The following is a 19524-nucleotide window of genomic DNA, read 5'->3' as shown; positions in this document are numbered from 1 at the left end:
GAGACCCCGCTCCAGATGCAGGCCTGACTCCCTGGGCACCGGCTTCCAAGCCAGGTGGCAAAAGAAAGGCGTCAGGATCCCATAGCAAGAGATCCCCTCCGGAAGGCAAGATTTATTGGCGGGGGAGAGCAGTGACCCCAAGGCTGAGGGCTGAGTGCTAGAAGAATCAGGACCACTCCCCTGCCAACATAAGCCCCCCTGCCTCCCTCCCCCCCCCCCCTTGGGATGGAAAGAAGCAAAAGACTGAAGGCAGGGGTCCTGCCGGGTCCTGGAAGTCTGGAGCCACACCATTGGGAGCGGGAGGCGTCCAAAGGCGCCAGTTTATTGAAGGATGGGGCGGGGTTGTACAAAGATAGGCGAAAGGAAGAGGCCAAAATTCTGAGGAAGGACCGAGTCTCCAGTCCTTAAAAGAGGTGCGGGAAACGCAGGCGGATCGTGGACGTCCGTGAGAAACGAATGGGGCTTTTCCTGGGCCGCTGCCTGCCCTCCCGCCGGACAGCCACTTGCTTGCCTTCGCCAGGCGTTCCTTCCGCCGGGACCTTTGCTTACCTCCGTCCTGCCCGAAGGAAATTCGCCCTGCTCGCAGGATTCGCCCTCTCCCTTCTCCGTCGGTCCCTGGTTCAGAGAGGCAAGAGGGTCCGATGCCAGCTCCCGTTTTTCCTCTGTCCGTTATCCGACTCAGCCGTTTCCCTCCGCTCTGCGCGGAGGAAGCCGCCTCCTTAGCTCCCGCCCAGCACCAGCGTCCGCTCGCTCCCCTGCCTGGCTCTTTGCTCGGGAACCCCTACCCTCGCATCCTTTGTCCCCAGGCTGCAAGCGTCGCAGATCGATGGGTCGGTTAACAAATAATGGGGGGGTGGGGGGTGCACCGGCAACGAGGCAGCACGCCGAAGCAACCTCTGATCCGGCTTCGCTCCCAAAGGGGTCGCCCAGCGGCTTCAGCGGGGAAGACTGGCCTGCCTCTTCGCCTTCGCCAGGTCTCGGCGTGGTTCTGCTATTTACTGCTCGCTCGCTGGCCCTTGAAAGAAGCGTCGGCTGCAGGGGCGGCTGCAAAGGGAAGGGACGGTTCTTGCCAGACCGACGGACATCCGACAGTCACCCTAGTAAAGCACATCTTCGAAGCGCAGCAGCAGGAACTGGCACAGGGCCGGCGGCAGGTGAAGCTCGGGGAGGGCCCGGAGCAGGCGGCCCTCGAGGTGGCATCGCAGGGAGCAGCGGGCCAGATGCTGCAGCGCGCGGGGGCTCTGGCCCAGGGAGAACAGCGACTGGAAAAACCGAGGGTGCCGCTGCAAAGAAAAGATGAGAGGCTGGCTGGCAGGCAGGGCATTGACACAGTCAGAGCCCAGCTGCGCGGTGCGGGAGGGGAGCTGCTGCCACCTCCCACCCCGCCCTCTCTTCTAATGCTTTTCTCTCCCCCCCCCCGCTCAACTTCAGGTGGGCTGGAGCCTAGCCGTGGATAGGAACATGGAAGGCCTCACGGGGTCGCCGTTCGCAGGCCCCGATCCCGGCCCTTGTCGGTACAGCCCTCTGCCAGCCATGCGCCTTCTGATCCAAAATGAAAACCAGCAGGAGCGGAGCGCTGCTCTTTTTTTTCCTGGAGCTCCGGAGGCACTTGGGCCTCTGGTGCAATAGCGGGGAAAGAGATGAACCACGGACCCCAACCCTCACCCTGGCTCACCTGCACCACTTCCTCCGGGACAGCCTCTGTCCACTCTTCCGTGACGCGCACCCGCTCATAGGTGTTGACCAGGGCCTCGACGGTGCGGGGAGAGGCGCAGCAGTAGCGCAGCACCTGTGGAAGAGAAAGAGCCAGGATAGCGCTGCAGAACCAGCGAGGCCTGGACCGAGGCCGCAGCCCGACCCGCTTAGAAGCCGGGAAGAAGGTCAGTCTGGCCGTCTTCCCGCAGCCGCAGACCCTCCGAGCGGCTCTGTGGGGCCCAGCAGAAGACAGTTCTGTGGAAACTTGGGTCACAGAATGGGCGAGGAGGACTCAAGGGCCATCGAAGCCCACAGCTGCCAGAAAGCATCCCTGCCAGGTAGCATTCCAGCTTCTGCTTAAGCGCCTCCAGGGAAGGAGCGCTGGCCCCCTTTCAAGGCCACCCACTGTCCCCCTGGCAAACGGCTCTTGCGGTCAGGATGTTGGGCCGCCTCAGAAGCGATCATACCCGCTCTCAGTCCTCTTTGCTTCCCGCGAACTCAACTTCGCCAGAAAGCCGCTGCCTAAGACTCTCAACTACTTTGTAGAAACCTCCCTGGAAGACCCTCAGGAAAAATGCCGGGTCAGATGCCTCCGGGGAATTTGGCTGCAGGGCAGGGCAGCTTGTGCCCCTGAAACGTCTTGGTCTTCAAGTGCCACAAAACCCTTCTCTCGCTAGGAGGGACTGCCATGGCTGCTCCGCCCGCCCCTCCGCCCCCGAGAATGTCCTGGTCTGCTGCCAGACACCCCCTCTCCAGTCTAGGCTCAGAGCCCCTCGCGGGTGGCCCAGGCGCCGCCCAGTCCTCCGCCCCTCCTTCTCCCGGTTCCATAGGGCAGCCCTGCCGTCCCAACACCGGGGGCTAACAGTAGCACTGGGTGCCAATATCCTGGGTGATGTGTGTGTGTGTGTGTGTGTGTGTGTGTGTGTGTGTGTGAGAGAGAGAGAGAGAGAGAGAGAGAGAGAGAGAGAGAGAGAGAGAGAACAAGAGCGAGAGCGAGAGCGAGAGCGCAACACCCGGGCGCGCCCTGACAAGACTCTCAGGGAGGCACCCTGCAGCCGGCCAGTACCCCTCCCTTTTGGGGCGCCAAACGGAGGCTCAGCCGGTAGAGGGTTGAGGGGTTGGAGCTTACCCCTCGGTGCCGCCTGATCCGAGAACTACCCCGCCTTTCCGCCCATCTACGCCAGCGGGAGACACCCCCGCCCCTCGCCGCCAGACAAAGCAGCCATTTCGGGGCCAGGGGCGTCGGGGCGGCAGGATCCCGGGGAGTGTTCCAAACTGGAGAAGAGCCAGGGCACAAGCGCGGAGACCGGCGTCCACTGGACTTTGCTCCATCCGGACCTGGAACCAAGTGTTCTTCTTTTCCTGCAGGGCCGCCATAGACCGCAGCCCTTGTGTTTTTCCCAGGGTGGTGTGGGGGGCTGGGTGGAAAGGTGCAGCCCACGAAACTTAGGCCAGATAAAACCTGCCGCTCTCTAAATTGCGACAAGGCTCCTTGTTTTTGTCTTTTTCAAAATATGGTCACTGTTAAGGTGTTGGGTTTTAGACTGAGTGGGTAGCTGAATCAATCAGATCACCTGATTAATATACTCTATAGAAGTAGTTCTCCCAGTTCCACCAACCGGTGTGCGGTGGGGAGGGTGGGGTGGCGGAAGCCATCCAGCATTGTCTGTGCAGTACAAGTCGCTTCCCTCCCAGAGTAACCCACCACCAGTTCAGAAGCAGAGCAGGTGGGGAGCATCTGGGAGCCAGCCCTTTTGCTGTGCATTAAGGGAATTAAAGATATTCCTCTCTACTGGGACTACAAAGTTCATAAGCCCACAGCTCTAACACAAAATGAAACAAGATATAGTGCTGAAAGATGACATTCCCAGGTTAGAAGGCACTCAGTCAGTTACTGGAGAAAAGGAAAGGATATGTACAAATAGCACCATCACTAATGTAGCAACTGTATTATAGTTGAAAAAACATCTTGCTGATTAAAAAAAAAGAATTAAGTTAAGCCTGAAACTGTAAAATTAGAAATGGAACATCTAAATGTTGCAATATGTGGTGTGAAAGAATTAAAGAGGATCTTTTTACTCAGCTAAGTGCAAAGTATTTTACTCTGGCAATGACCAAACAGAAGAAACTGTGTGGATCTAACACTGAGGCATGATATAGTGCAACCACCTAGGGGCCTCAATGCAAAGTGTGATCAAATAATATCAATCAGACTTTTTTCAAGTTCATGGACTAACTATAGATGCTGAAGATGAATAAATGGAAAAATTTGATGGCTGTGTCCAGGAAGAAATTGACCACACACCATGACATCATGTGCTGATAAGCATGGTTGGCCAGAAAGCAAAATTAAGAGATAAAGCAAAACCAAGCATAATCAGAGAATTGGGCTGAGGAGTCAGAAGAGAGGTAGAGAATGATTTTGTAGACTTGTTCTCTGAAATTAACTATCTGTTTGTTACAAATATATGTTTCAGGCAATTGAACAGAGAGTCACACATGTGGGCGTCATGGGAAGGCCGGTCTAGAGATCAAATAGACCATATACCCTAATTAGAAGCAGAAGACAGATTGCAGAAGCTCCTCTTTTTTCTATGAAAACAAGACCAGGATTAGGCTATGGAACAGATAATGAACTGTTAATGTTGCAAATTAGAGTATAGCTGCAGGACAACACTCAAACTATCAGAGCACCAAAATGTAATTTAAACAACATTTATGAAGAATTTAAAGACCAGGTGCCAGTGAGTTTCCATGATCAAGTGGGGATCTCACCAAGATCTCCTGATTCGCAGACTGTCCCTTGATCCACACTGGTTCTGAAACCTAGGTTAAGGATGCTAGAAGATCAGCAGAGAAATGCATTAACTGATCATGATAAAATAAAAAGAGAATATGAACAATGAATCTAAGAATGACACAGGAGAGATGTATAGATGGCAGATTTCTTCACAGAAGAACATTTTGATGAAAAGCTTGTAATTACAGAAAATGAAGTCAAAGCTACTCTAAAATTACTTGGAAGAAATAAACCACCAGTAATAGGTGGGATACTACATAAAAATAAATTTGCGTTACTAAACCCAACTGACTGTGAACCAGAAAAACTGCAGATTGAAACCAGACATATTATTAGGGAAGAACCAGAAGGGATGCACAGCTGCAGAGGAAAGTTCCTCCTCTTTTGGAGAAGGAGCTTTTACCTCTTTCTCCCGGGGAGGCCCCTGCAGCTGAGATCAAGGAGGAGCCCAGGCAGCCCAACTATATAAAGAGCCCTCTTTTGGGACTCAAAGCCATGGAAGGCAGTGCCTTGCACCGAGACTTTGGCTGCTGACTCCTTGCCACCTGTGGCCTTTTGGGCTCTCTCCCTCCTTACTTGCACAACCCTTGGACTGTTTTGGAATCAAGCTCAAGATCTCTGGCACTTGCACTACCTTGCACTCTGGTTAGGTTTCTGCTTGGAAGCATTGCTGGGACTTGCCCCACCCTGGGATCAGGCCAGATGCCCCAGACTTGCAGCCAGATGCCAGGAGGACGTGGCTACCACATCAAATCAAGCCTGAACTCCCACTTTCCAAGCAGCTAAGCTGGTTGGTCTTGGTTTCTAGTCTCCGGGGGCTCCTTCATCTGCCAGACAGTTTGACCCAGACAGGGTACTTCATAAAGGACCAAAGAACCCTTTGGTGTGGGAGGTATTGCTGGGGGGGGGGGCGTCCGCCCTGTCCTTTATCACATGGTTCCACAGGACAGATACCCATGGGGACCCAGGGTGTGTGTGATCTGCTTTGAGCCACCACCTGAATCATATACAGTACTTAGGAGAATAAGGTGGCCTTTCAGCCTACTTTAAGGACGAGAGCGCGCTTATTAAAGCCCAAGCTCTCTGCATTAACCTGGGCTGCAGCCCATGAACGTTTAAGTAGCACCTTCCCTCCCTTTAACAGGAACCTTCATCCCCTTGGCTGCAAAAGACTAAGGGGGTTGCTGTTCCTCCGGGGACAGGTATAGAAGCGTCTCCCCTCCAGGAGCCTTGGCAACCTGAGGGATCAAGGCAACCATAGCTCTCTCCTTCCCCTGCCCTCTCGCCAGGGGCTGGCTGAGGTCTCTCTGCCCCTCGCCTACAAAGACAAGGGCAATGGCCGCCGCATCTCCAGAACCCCCTGCGCGGTGGAGGAAAGGGTCACGCCAGCCCGTGACCCTTCCCAGAGAAGTCCTGGCGGGGACCTCCACCGCTCTTCAGCGGGGCTCCCGGAAGCCACACCCCGATCCCACGTCTTTTCCCCATCCAGTTCAGGTGGCTTCGCGGAAGCCTCTCTCCATTCCGTCTAGACTGCCAGTCAAATGGTTGAGCCGGCTGCAGGGAACTGCTCTACCCTTATTATCTGGTGTTAATAGCAGATTAATTAGTGTTAATTGCCGATTTCCTTGCCTTTTCCCAAAGGAGAGAGCAATCTGCCAAGCTGGGAATTAAGACAGACAGTTGACTCCTTGCACGCTGAGCGGGTGGCCTAGAGCAGCGGGGCTCAGGACGTTCCCCAGCCCCACTCCCGCCCGCAGTTGCTCCCCCCCCCCCGGCCCTGCCACTCGGCTTTTTGGGTTAAGGAGGCTCCCCGCAGAGCAGATCAGGCAGGTTCTTTGTCCTCTGGGAGCGGGAAGGGGACTTCAGGGCGCCCGGAAGCAGTTGGAGTCCCGAAGCATAGCTTGGGAAAGTAACTTTGGTTTTCGGAGGAGGACTTCCAAAATCAACTAAACCAGCACAGCCTGACCAGGGAATGTGGAGGTTGTACCCCGACCAGCCGGAAGGGCCCAGGGTTTCCTCAAGAGCTGGTCTGGAAAGTGGCCCCCGGCCCCGCTGCCCGACTCCCACTCCGGCGTCCCCTACGCACCTTGAGCAGAGCGCCTGGCCAGACGCGTACGGCCCCGTAGTTCAGCAGGTCGCGCACCACCAGCTCCGGCTGGTGCTCCAGCCTGTAGGCGGCCACCTGAAGGATGTTGTGCAGGGCGGTGCTGCCGCTGTAGGTCATGATGTTCACGTTGGCGCCCTGGGCGAGGAGCAGCGCCACCACGCGGGGGTTGGCGGTTTTGCAGGCCTGATGAAGTGGGCGCTGGCGGTCCTGGTCCGCGGCGTTCACGCACGCCCCCGCCTCCACCAGCTGCCGGCACACGTCGTAGTAGTTGCCCATGACCTGGGGCGGGTGAGGCTGCGCGCAGGCGGCATTCAGGGGGGTTTGCCCCTCGGCATTCTTGGCCTCCAGGTTCGCCCCGTGGCGCAGGTAGAGCCGGACGTGCTCCGCCAAGCCCAGCCGGGCCGCCACGTGCAGCGGCGTCTCCTCTTCTTCCTCAGAAGCCGCGTTCACGTTGGCGCCGTGGCGGAGCAGGAGGCGGCCGCACCTGATGGGAAGAGTAAGAGCGCCGGTCAGGGGATACGACGGGGCCGCCGCCCCCCCCCCCCGCGACTCTCGCTGCACCTGACTCCGACTGAGCCCGCCCGCCTCCCTCCCTCCCTCCGTCTCTCCCTCCCCGCCTCTGCCCCGTGGCGCGCCTGCGATACCTCTTCGTTTATGGGCCGGTTTGCTCATTCCAGCCTTTCCCCTGGCGCTGCTTTCTCCGGCTGGGTCCCCACAGAAAGGGGGCTGCCCAAGAGCAGGGACACCACCGCGGGCAAGGCCGCGTCTCTCTGGGGAGAGAGGGGACGACGTCTCCTGCTTTGGCAGCGGCGATGCCCTCCGAGCGGGGGCAAGGGCGCCCCCTCCCAAGGCCTCCGCGGGCACCAGTGGGCGCGCCGAAGACTCACTCGATGGAGTCCGGGCTCCGGCAGAGGTGAAGGGGCTGGAATCCTGCTTCCGAAGTGGCGTTGGGGTCAGCCCCGAAAGAGAGCAGCAGTCGGGCGCAGTCCGTCTTGGCAGCCGCGCAGGTCTCGTGCAGAGCCGTCTGTCCGCCCGGGGCCAAGTCCACGTCCGCCCCGCGGAGCAGCAGGTGGCGCAAGCAGTCCAGGAAGCCGCGGCTGGCCGTCACGTGCAGGGGGGTGGTGAGCTCCTGCTGGTAGGTCAGAGACCAAAGCCCTGAAAGGCCGGGGATGGGGGTCGGGGATCGGGGATCGGGACCGGGACCGAGAAAGAAAGAAAGAGAAGTCAGTGCCAGCAAAGGGCCGCGCAGATAAATTACTTCTGGAGCTTTTCAAGACCCGCCTTTCGGTGTAAAACCCACGCAAGCGGGGCACCTCGAAGCACACAGGCAAGGCACGCGGCCCAACCGGGAGGAGCAGGGCTCCCTGCACACCGGATTGACCTCTGCGCATGAACAGCGTGCGGCCCTGGAGGGCAGCCACCTTCATCAAGGCTGCCTGCCCGCGCTCGGAGACGCTGTGCTCCGTCGGCTGAGCCGAGGGAGGCTTATCAACCGGGGCTAGAACGGAGACAGGCCATGGCAGGCTCTCCCCAGCCCCGGAACGAGGGAGCGCTCCTTGCCGGCCCGCGGCGGCGGCGGCCCGAACCCCGGCGGAGTCTTGGCCCGCTCTTGGGAGAGGTGGCCACCCGGGTCCAGCCCAGCCCGTCCCCCAGCCGGCTGCTCGCTTTTGGCGCACTCAACCAGCGCGAGTTGGAGCGGTAGTTCTTCCACTCGTCCAGGTCGCTGGTGTCGAAGACGGAGTTGGGGCCCACGCCGCTCTCGCTGTCCTTCAGGAGACAGAGGATGGCACAGCTGTCGCCCGCTAGCAGGGCCTGCCAGAAGGCCAGGACCGGGCCCTTCGCCCTGCGCGTGTTAATCGGTTCCATGGCTGACGGGACGGGACCCGATCTTCCCCCGCAGGAAGGAAATGCTTGGAGTGGCAACCGCTGCCTCTCCCCCGCTCCCAGCGCGAACTTCTATTCTGGGCCCCCGATCTTGTGACGCTTGGCCAAGGGCCTGTTTAAAGGAGAAGCGCTGGGCGGCGGCGCGGGGTTGGGGCGGGGGAGCGAGGATGCCGGGCAGGTGTCTCTGCCCCTAAGGGGAAGGAGGGGCTGGTGGGCGTGGGGAGTTCACCCCCTTCTTTTCGAGACCTTAGCAAGTCGTGTCGGGTCCCCTATGTCGCAATCAACGCGGAAAGCAGAACAGAAAAAAAGAGGGCCCTGATGTTTGAATAAACCTTTTCACTCATATCTAATTACAAAAGGGGAATTGTTCCTCCAGTCTGGCCGATGTTTATATTGCGAGGCAAAAAAAAAAAAAAAAAAAAAAAAGAGGGGTGGAGTGTTACAGTGCGCAGTGGTTACAGAACAATAAAGATAGCTGGACGTATTCGCGAAGGCTTTCACGGCCCGGATCTAATGGTTGTTGTGGGTTTTTCGGGCTCTTTGGCGGTGTTCTGAAGGTTGTTCTTCCTAACGTTTCGCCAGTCTCTGTGGCCATGGGCATCTTCAGAGGACAGCACTTCTTTCATTCATTCATTCATGAGCACAGAGTGCTGTCCTCTGAAGATGCCCATGGCCACAGAGACTGGCGAAACATTAGGAAGAACAACCTTCAGAACACGGCCAAAGAGCCCGAAAAACCCACCACAACCAATAGCTGGACGATTTTTTAAAAAGTCTCCTTAAAAAGAAAGTGGGGCAGAACTGACCAGCACGTGTGGAAGAACGGGAGGAGACACACAGCATGAATTTAAAAAGGAAGCCAGGAATCAGAGAAAGGATATTCTGCCTGGATGCCCCTGTGCATGTGGATAGGCGTGCTTGATTTCCCATCATCATGAAAGCCTGTGCCAAATGGGGCAAGCAGATGGAAGGGTTGGTAAACAGAGGTCTCTATACATAAGAGAAGCTAGGGGGTCATTCTGAAAGCCCTTGATGGTCCTGATGCCTAACTTGTCTTGTGAACAAGAAGCTACCAATTGGACAGAATGGTTTCCTATATGCAAAAGTGTCCGACAAGGGCGCATTTTATTCCCTTTAAGATATGCGGAGGACACACTTTCTGTGGCAGAAAGCAGCAAGGACTGTACAAAAAGTGGGGAAAAAAAGGGCTAAAGCAGGATGCAGATAAACATTAAGGAGGCAAAAATCACTACTACGGAAGAACTACACAACTTTTAGGATGACCATAAAGAAATTGACAGAGAGATTTGTACACCTTGGCTCAACCATCCCTCCAACGGGAGACTGCAGCCAAGAAATCAGAAAAAGACTGAGACAGCAATGAAGGAATGGTTTATTTAAAATATTTTTATCCCATCTTTTTCCTCGAAAAGGACCTAAGGCAGCTTACAACACTGAAAGACAATATTTAAAGTTGAAAACAGTGAGTAAACAGTGGTAGTTAACATCATTAAAAGATGATATTTAAGGCTAAAAAGAGTATAAAGAGGCATCTTACATCATTAAAAGGCAATGCTAAGGCTAAGAACAATAAGTATACAAATATTTTAAAAATGCTACTCTGAGAAATGGAAAACACAAGCAGTACTAAAAATCCAGTCAAAGCTGCTGCGTTTTGGACTCTCAGAAGTTTCCTGACACTTTCCATTGGCAGCCCCACATAAAGCACATCACAATAATCCAGCCAGGAAGTAACTAAGTCATGTGTCATAGTGGCCAGATCAGATATCTCAATAAACAGATATGGTTGGCACACTACAGTACTTTCAATTGTGCAAATGCACTCCTGGCCACTGCCAAGACCTGGGCATCCAGGTTCTAGGATGAATCCAAGAGTATCCCCAAGCAGCACACCTGTTTTTTTCAGTGGGAGTGCAACCCCATCCAGTACAGGCTGCATCCCTATTTCTTGATCTGCTTTTCAACTGACCAGGAGCACCTCTGTCTTCTCCGGATTAAGTTTCAGTTTATTCACCTTCATCCAGTTTGTTACCGATGCCAAACACTGATCCAGAGCCAAAGCAACTTCCTCAGATTTAGGTGGCAGGGAGAGGTGGAGTTGGGTGTCATCCACATGCTGGTGACACCAAACCCTGAAACGCCGGATCATCTTTCCCGGTGGTTTCAGTGTAGATGTTGAATAATATAGGAGACAAAACAGAACCCCGAGGGACCACACAGGTCAGTGTCCAAGGTGTTAAACACGAATCCTCCAGCACCACCTTTTCAGTTCCCTCCTCTAAGGAGGATTGGGGCCACCGTGAAACAGTCCCATCAAGTCCCATTCCAGAGAGATGGGTCAGGAGGATACTGGGGTCAATAGTATCGAAAACCACTGAGAGGTCCAGCAAAACCAACAGGGACACAGACTCCTTATCCAGTGCCCGTCATAGGCCATCTACCAAGGCGACCAAAGCCATCTCTGTCGCATAACCAGGCCTGAAGCCAGACTGAAACAGGTCTAGATACTCCGCCTCATTTAGGAACCTCTGGAGCTGGGAGGCCACAAATATCAAGTGTAAGGATATGTCACTGGAGAGCAAGACCAAGATCATTCAGGCTATTACTGATCACTATGTACGTACAGGTGTGAAAGCTGGACAGTGAAGAACACTGACAGGAAAAAAAGAGTTCTGTTTGAAAGCAGGTGTAACATTCAGCCCTGCTCTCACCTGTCCGTCACAGCTGGGCAGTGGAACATCAGCCAATGAGGGGACGGAGGGTGGTGCTGAAGGGGGAGGAGCTGGAATATATAAAGGGGTGTGTGATGCGAGAAAGGGAGATTGATAGATTGATAGATAGAGAGTTAGTGATTAGCATGTTCGTAGGCCTGTGAGCCAAAATAGTCAGTGAGGGAAAAGTCTGTGTGATTTAGTGATTTACAACTTGATTATCTACCTGTGATTTACTCATTTTATTTTATTATACCAATTAACAAGTTTTGTTTGGAAGAAACACTTGTCTTTTTGAATATTGAATAATCTTTGGTGGCAGCAGTTGAAGAAGAGTAGTGAGCACTCCTGGAGGCCTGAGTTAGTAGAGGCTTCAGGGTGGCCCGCTACATATAATTGGTGTCCGGCGTGTGGGATACGAGGGTGGTCCAGTAAAGCCTTGGTCTGGAAAGGGTGATGGAAGAGATCTTTCTGCATAACCTCAACTGCCTGATGAACAAGTGGGTCCTAGATCAAATCAAGCCTGAATTCTCTCTGGAAGCCAAAATGTTGAAACTGGGGCTGTCCTGCTTTCGACACATCATGAAAAGGCAGGATTCTGGGGAAAAGGCAATGACTCTGGGAAAGGTGGAAGGCAGCAGGAAAAGAGGAAGACCCAACGTGAGATGGACTGATTCTCTAAAAGAGACTAGTATGTGCTTGAGTCTGCAGGAGCTTAGCAGAGTGGCTGAGGATGGGATATTTTGGAGAGCGCTCATGTATAAGGTTGCTATGAGTAGGAGGCACCTCAAGGAGGGCACAGAACAAGCAACATTCAAGGGATCTCAACATAATTTCCATCTTGTTCTGGCAACAAAAGTCAGCCCAGAGAATCCACAGAGCAGAGGACCGAAGGGACCGAGGAATATGCCAGGATCGTAGGACCTCAGAGCGGTACTTCTAGAGGGGGTGCCAAGAGTGGCTCTCGAATCCAACCCTCTGGCAGGCTCTTCTGTCTCATTTAAGGGAGGCCTTTCTGCCCAATAAATAAACAAACTCATCTATCCTTTTTCTAAATAAATTTAGGATTATTTTATTTTAAGGTTAGCATCTGTCTGGTTTTATTGCTCCAGAGAACAGATAAATAAGGTGGGATTAAAATGCTCAGAGGGAAAACCATCACTGTTTACTCTGCCAAGAATGAGACCTCCTAACAGAGCTCTTGAAACAGATTTAATCATCTAAATAAAAATTGCAACATGACCAAAGTAGAAAACAATGATACTATTACTGGAAGCCATTCTTTCAGAGGGTCATCATAGCTTGGAAGTGACTTGATGGCATGTACTGTTTTGGGATTTCTACTGTTGCAACCTAGCATTGTGTTAACTCCCCTCTCCACATGTCACACTGTTTATGCATGTTTAGTTTGTGGTTTGTTAAGACCCCTCTTAGATTTTTTCCCCCCACATATATTGTGGTCTAGCCAGCTGACACCAAACCTACATTTTGTGCCTCTGATGTTTCACAACTAAAAGTAAAACTTTGCATTTTCCATGCTTCCAAAGTCAGGAGAGAACCCTGAGGCCTCCAGCGTGTCACTTCTCCAGGATGGCAAGGAACTGTTCCTGCCAAGTAGCTAAAGGTCCCAGCCATAGCCTTGTTTAGCCCTAAGGATACCACCAGGTTGTCCAGAAGGACGTCATGAGGGTTGGCATTGCTGAGACCAAGAATTCTGGCCGCTACATCCAAAGCATTTCACCTATCCGGCTTGTGATTTTGAACATTGGAAAAGGAGAGATAGCATTAGAGACAATATTAATCTTTTCAAAAAAACACTTGCTGGCTTTTATTAATCAGTGCATTCTTTCGTATGGGCTCACAGAGCAAATGTGTAACAATTTCTTCTAGACATTTCCTAGTACTGCCAAAAGTCTGCCTGAATCTTCTTTTCCCACCTCATTGAAGAGAGAGACAATGCGCGTCCAGTCTTAGGGGACTTCCCTTGTTCTTAAAGAATTCTCAAAGATGCTAGACTGAAGTGGCTTGTGAACAAGCATGGGGGGGACACATCTTTCCCCCAAACCAGGAAAATGCCTCTCCCCCTCCCTCCCCAGTCATGAGCCACCCTTGATGTAGCCAAAGGTTCTGTGTTGACACCTGCATGTTTCTTTAATGCCCTTGAGTGCAGTTTTAACAGCCCCAAGAGGCTTGCATTCATATAAAGCAGCTGGATGGACCCATGCCACCCCTCTGTCTACCTTGGACTGGAATTACACATTGCAAATAACTGACAATAAGCTTTTTACTGTGGATTATCTGGAGTGAAAAATGCTCCTCTCTAAGGCAGTGGAAATGGAGCCTCCCCATGGAACAGGCTGCCTTTCCTTCTCCACAAGGTGGCTGGACAGCAGCTGCAGGGAGGGCATTTCAGCCGAGGTGGTCACTTTCCCTGGCCCTTGAAGGCTTCCCCAGCTGCTGCTGCTGCTGCTGCTGCTGCTGCTCCTCCTGCCCAGATGCCCTCTGGACAAGGAAGCCCTGTGGAAGAGGAAGAGCTCCTTGTCCAGCTGAAGCCTGAGTGTTTTTTGAAATGGGGCCAAATGTGCATTGTACGGAAGGGCCATAAGGGCACCATTGTGTGAAATGACCGGAAGTAGCTTCATATTGGCACCAGCTTCAGACCAATATGTTGTTTTGTCCCTGGGCAGTAGCTTCTTCTGCTTGCTCTAGGTTGGGTACTGTTTCCTTTTGGGAGGACACCAAGTAGATGTTAAGCCTTCCCTCTGTCACCTGTTCATGTTTCTCCATTCTGTCCATGCAGGGGGCCTGCTTGTATCTCATCCCTCGCCTTGCTCTGTGCCTAGCAGAACACTTCACATTTTCATATTTTTGATACTGTGTCAGTTTGAGCTTGTTTTCAGCTTTAACCCTTCTCCTTAGACATACTGGTGGCTCCTTCTTCATGATCCTCCATGGTCGTTTGTCCAGCTTTTTACATTTTCTACCTGACCCCTTTTTATATCTCAGATCAACTGAAGGCTCCTCATGGAGCCACCCTGTTTCTTCAGATGCCTTTAACTTTTCTTCTCGGTGTTAACTGTGATTGTGTACTCTTGCCACTGGTTTTTTAATTAGCATTCTGGAACCATCTTTAGCAAAGCTGACTAGATAGGTGCAATAAATGCAATAAATAAATAAAATAAAAATAAAGTGCCTGCTGTTTCAAAAGAAAGTACTCTCTCTAGATGTTATGCTGGATAAACACATTGGCAAAGCAGCTATCATGTTCTCTAGACTCACAAAGAGAGTATGGCTCAAGAAGAAGCTGACGACACATACCAAGATCCAGGTCTATAGAGCCTGTGTCCTGAGCACACTCCTGTACTGCAGTGAGTCCTGGATCCTTCATGCACAGCAAGAGAGGATGCTGAACACCTTCCATATGCGTTGCCTCCGACAGATTTTTGGTATCACCTGGCAGGACAAAGTTCCAAATAGAGTAGTCCTAGAACAAGCTGGAATTTTTAGCAGGTATACATTACTGAAACAGTGATGTCTACTTTGGCTTGGGCACGTCATGAGAATGGCTGATGGTCGGATTCCAAAGGATCTCCTGTATGGAGAATTAGTGCAGGGAAATCACCCCAGAGGGAGACCACAGCTGCAATACAAGGACATCTGCAAGCAGGATCTGAAGGCCTTAGGAATGGACCTCAACAGATGGGAAACTCTGACATCTGAGCGTTCAGCCTGGAGGCAGGCGTTGCATCACGGCCTCACCCAATTTGAAGAGACCCTTGTCCAGCAGGACGAGGGAAAGAGGAAGTCACAAAAGCAGCAAAATCAGGGAGCTGGACAGGGGACAGATTGGATTTGTCTTCAGTGTGGAAGGAATTGTCACTCTCGAATCGGCCTCCTCAGCCACACTAGACACTGTTCCAAGTCCTCCATGTAGAGCATGTGACCATCGTCTCTTGAGACTGAAGGATGCCTAAGTATCCTGGTCAGTGGAGAAGTTATCAGTGCCATCTGGTATGCATATGGTATTGAATTACAAGTGGCAGCTTACCATGTTTGCAAAAGGTGCTTAGTAGAACCAATGACCAGAGTTTTGTTTCAGGATCATGGAGTAGAGGGGGTGATCACATAATCAATCACACAGTGAGAGTTGACAGTCCTTATCCATTGGGGGGTGGGGCGGAAGGTTCTTGAATGGAATTCTGGCCAATGAAGTTGTTAATGAAAGCAGTTCCAAAATGACACACAGAAAGTGAGCTTATGTTAAGCTATAGAAAGAGAGCGGCCCTAAAAACGCCAACATGAATGTGTAGAAGTTGTTGGCAAATGTGAGTCCCTTGGAATTGGATAGAATGGAGAATGGAATCACCACTATGAGGAAAACTCAAGAGTTGAGGCAGCTGAAAGTGCGTTCCTTAGGGTGAAGGATGTAAAGAAACTTAATGTGGGCCCTGAAAATATACACTGCCCAAGGCTGTGTATTATTGGCTCTATTTATTTATTTACTGTATTTGAAATATTTTTACCCTGCCTTTCTTCTTAAAAGGACCCAAGGAGACTTACATCATTAAAAGAAAATATAAAAGCTGACAACAGTGAGTATACAAATACTGAAAAGGATCAATTACCATGCTAAAAAACATAACATGTGGAAGTGAGTCATGAGCCTGAAGAGAAACAGCTGTAAAAAAAAAAAAAGACAGAAATATCTAAAATGTGGGTTTATCGCATGATGCTGAGAATTTCTTGGAAGAAAGATGTCTGGTGAAGATTTCTGGTGAAGAGGCACGAAAGTGAATGAAGAAAGACCAACACCCATAAAACATTAGAAGCTAGAATGCTCTGGGGGCAGAAGAAAGGAGACATGAAAGCCATTCCTTCCTTCCTTCCTTCCTTCCCTCCCTCCCTCTACATGGTATTATTATACCATGGTAGAGCTAGATTGGTAGAGTTCTATCTATCTATCTATCTATCTATCTATCTATCTATCTATCTATCTATCTATCTATCTATCTATCTATCTATCTATCTATCTATCTATCTATCTATCTATCTATCTATCTATCTATCTATCTATCTATCTATCTATCTATCTATCTATCTATCTATCTATCTATCTATCTATCTATCTATCTATCTATCTATTTGATTTATATCCCACCCATCTGGGTGGCTTCCAGTATAACATATATACAATAAAATAACACAGAAGTATTACATGAGACAATCAGTGACATAGATGGTATTATTATTATTAAGCCTGCTTCCCCTCTACTCATTGTTGTGTGGCTTCCCAAAGTCTTCTCCAAGGACATGAGGGATGCTTGATCCTCCCCCCTCCAAGGGCCTCGTCCCCCATGCACAGGGACAGCACAACCCCCCCTCCCCACCCTGCACTCCTTCGGCCAGAGCAGGCATCCTGAGCAGCCCACCCCCACCCAATGGAACCAGCCACCTCTCTTCACCCTCCTTCTGCCCCAGTTCTTCTTACCCCATTTATGGCTAGTCCAACGCAGATCATGGCTCTTGGCCTCAATGACCAAGTTGACCTCGGCATGCTCGGAGAAATGGCGCTGCACTTCTGTGAGGTCCCCTGTGTACAGGGCATTCTGCACCACCATATCATGGCACACCAGTGGCTCCTTGCAGGCTGCTGTTGGCCGCCGGAGATGCTGGTGCAGTTCCTCTGGCCCTTGGCAGGGTCTTGGCCACCTGGCACGCTCCCACTTCCTTTGTTGCCACTGCTGCTCCTTTTCCAGCCCCAGGGAACGCCACCTGGAGGAGGAGGAGGAGGAGGAGGAGGAGGAGGAGGAGGAGGAGGAGGAGGATCCAGACATAGACGACCTCCCTGGGCCTGACCTCTTTCAGCAGACGTTATGCTGACTGCTGTGTGGTGCCTGTCCTTGACAAGCAGTGCTTCTGCCTGCCCCACCACCTTTCCCAGGCCTGGGTCTGACTCAGCTGGTATAAATAGCTCTTTGGACAACAACTGCTGGCCTGTGCTAGTCCATCTGTCATCACCGCCCAAAATATATTTAGGATTTGAGTCAAGTCAGGTTTCATGTGTCAGGTTCAATGCACAGCAAAGAAAAGAATGAGCGCTTCCAAGCACATACAGAGTGCCTTCTTACTAGCAATGAGAAGCCATGAACAGCTTAGCTTCTCAGACAACGGGGGGGGGGGGGGGGACTCCAAGGAATCCTAATCGTGACTCTCCAGAAGGACTGAGTCCCTGACTTCTTACAGCAAGTGGAAATGTATATTTTCATGTGGATTTCTTAAATGTTCTGCTCAGAATCTTACATTCCTGACTGTTCTGGGACAAAGAGGATATCAAGCAGCCATCTTTATAATCCCATCTTCTCTCCTTTTTGAAATGGAGGAACACAAAGGCATCACATTATGGAAAAGGAAGTCTGTCTTTTTTGGCAATTATATTATGAATATGTCTTTCTCAAAGGGATAGGTTAGAAGCCAGCAGAAGAATCCATGTGCCTTTGGAGAGGAATGGGGTAAAAAGTTGTAAAAATGATATTACTGGTCACCTAGTCCCAAGGGTGAGGGTGGCACCGGTGGGGAAGGCTTAATTTTTAAATTGTATTGTGTAGGTCTTTTTGAATATGTAACCCAAGTTAGTTTGTTATTTTCTTTTAATTATATATATATATATAAATAATACACATACACACATACATATAAAAGAAAATAACAAATGACAAACTATCTTGGGATACATATTCAAAAAGACATACACAATACAATTAAAATTTTGTAAAATGTAAAATAAAAATAGATAAAGAAGTCTATCTTTTCTGAACAACTTAAAGCAACAATTTTTTTTTAAAAAAACAACCACTATATAAACAAGCAAAGCAAACAGTCATCAGAAGCATAACACTTTGGGCTCCTTGTATGAAACACATCAGGTGGTTCCAGCTAGTTCGAGATGAAGCTCTAAAGAAACCACATCCAGTCACAAAGGAGAAGGAATGGCCATTGATGTCTTTTTCCTGGGCAGAAGAAGCAGGTCTTTCATAGGAAAAGGGTATTCATGCATCTGCCGGTGGGCTGCTCAATGTTTTCCCCAGAGAAGCACCTTCCAGGATCAGGCATGTACTGTACTACCAAAAGCCAGTCCATGCGAGGAATAGTAAGACGGCTATGATTCATCCCCTCTACAGAGATGATCCATGTGGGCAAAATGCAGAGCTAGAAACGTCAGACTCTGTGAGAGGGACAGGATTGTGAGACAGATCTGCAGCACTTGTGAATAACAGCCTGTAACGTGGCTGAGCCACTCTGAGGTCACCTCCTACTCAGGCCTCTCAGAATGCCCACCACGCCACTACACACTCTTGCTGCCACCAACCTTTCCTTTAAATAAAAAGGACAAGGGTTTCTTTCAAAAATAAAACTTGGTTTATTGGTTACAAAATAAAATCACAGGAAGATAATCACGATGTAAATCAATTTCTTATTCACTTAAACACATAGACTTTCCCTCACTGACACCCAGGCACGCAGGCCTCTAACAAACTCTCTCACACTCGATCTCTCCAGATCTCACTCTCTCACTCAATCAATCTGCCTCACACACTCTTCCACCCCCGTTTTTATACCAGCTCCTCCCCTTCAATTCCACCCTCCGTCACACCATTGGCTGACAATTCACTGCCCAGCTGTGACGGACAGGTGAGCTCATGGCTGCCCGTTACACAGCCCTACTATGAAGGTTGCCAAAAATAGGGCTGCCGGAAGCATAGCATCCACTAGTAGCTCTCTCTAGGGGAGCTGTGAAAGCATGACTTGTCCTCAGCCATAATGAGAGACAAGTCAAATTAGCGTGTGATCCAGTATCCTTTTACTTGACAGCAAATCCAGTGGAATCCAGTTGGCTTTCCTCTTGATGAGACTCCTAGGATTGCTCTAAGTCTCAGCAGAACCTTGCCATGGTCTTATGGACAGTGTGCAGTAAATGAATGCAGTTTGTTCGTTTGTTCCCTTTCTAGATCACCTTTCTCCCAGTGAGGGGAACCAAGGCAGAACACAGCCATTAACATAAGTTAGACTAAAGACATAATAAATTACATAGTTAAAAAGCACATAGCATATAATAATAATAATAATAATAATAATAATAATAATAATAATAATAATAATAATAATAATAATAATAATAATAATAATAATAATAATAATAAATAATTAATAATTAACAATAACAATAACAATAACAATAACAATAACAACAACAACAACAACAACAACAACAACAACAACAACAACAACAATAATAATAATAATAATAA

At 50.4% G+C, this 19524-nt stretch overlaps 1 protein-coding gene across 1 annotated transcript; it reads right to left on the bottom strand.

Annotated features, from left to right (window-relative positions):
• Nucleotides 1–256: 256 nt before the first annotated feature.
• On the bottom strand, nt 257–17130 carry ASB10 (ankyrin repeat and SOCS box containing 10). The gene is made up of 5 exons (XM_020800250.3): nt 16707–17130; nt 7490–7757; nt 6582–7086; nt 1676–1789; nt 257–1283 (listed from the first exon to the last, which is right to left on the bottom strand). The coding sequence occupies exons 1-5, from the start codon at nt 17050–17052 to the stop codon at nt 1098–1100; spliced, it is 1419 nt and encodes a 472-aa protein (XP_020655909.3). The 5' UTR covers nt 17053–17130; the 3' UTR covers nt 257–1097.
• Nucleotides 17131–19524: the final 2394 nt, after the last annotated feature.

The sequence above is a fragment of the Pogona vitticeps genome, chromosome 6, assembly GCF_051106095.1.
Source record: "Pogona vitticeps strain Pit_001003342236 chromosome 6, PviZW2.1, whole genome shotgun sequence".
Classification (NCBI taxonomy): domain Eukaryota; kingdom Metazoa; phylum Chordata; class Lepidosauria; order Squamata; family Agamidae; genus Pogona; species Pogona vitticeps.
Note: the sequence above shows the minus strand (reverse complement) of the source record. Positions and strands in the feature narration are given on the sequence as shown.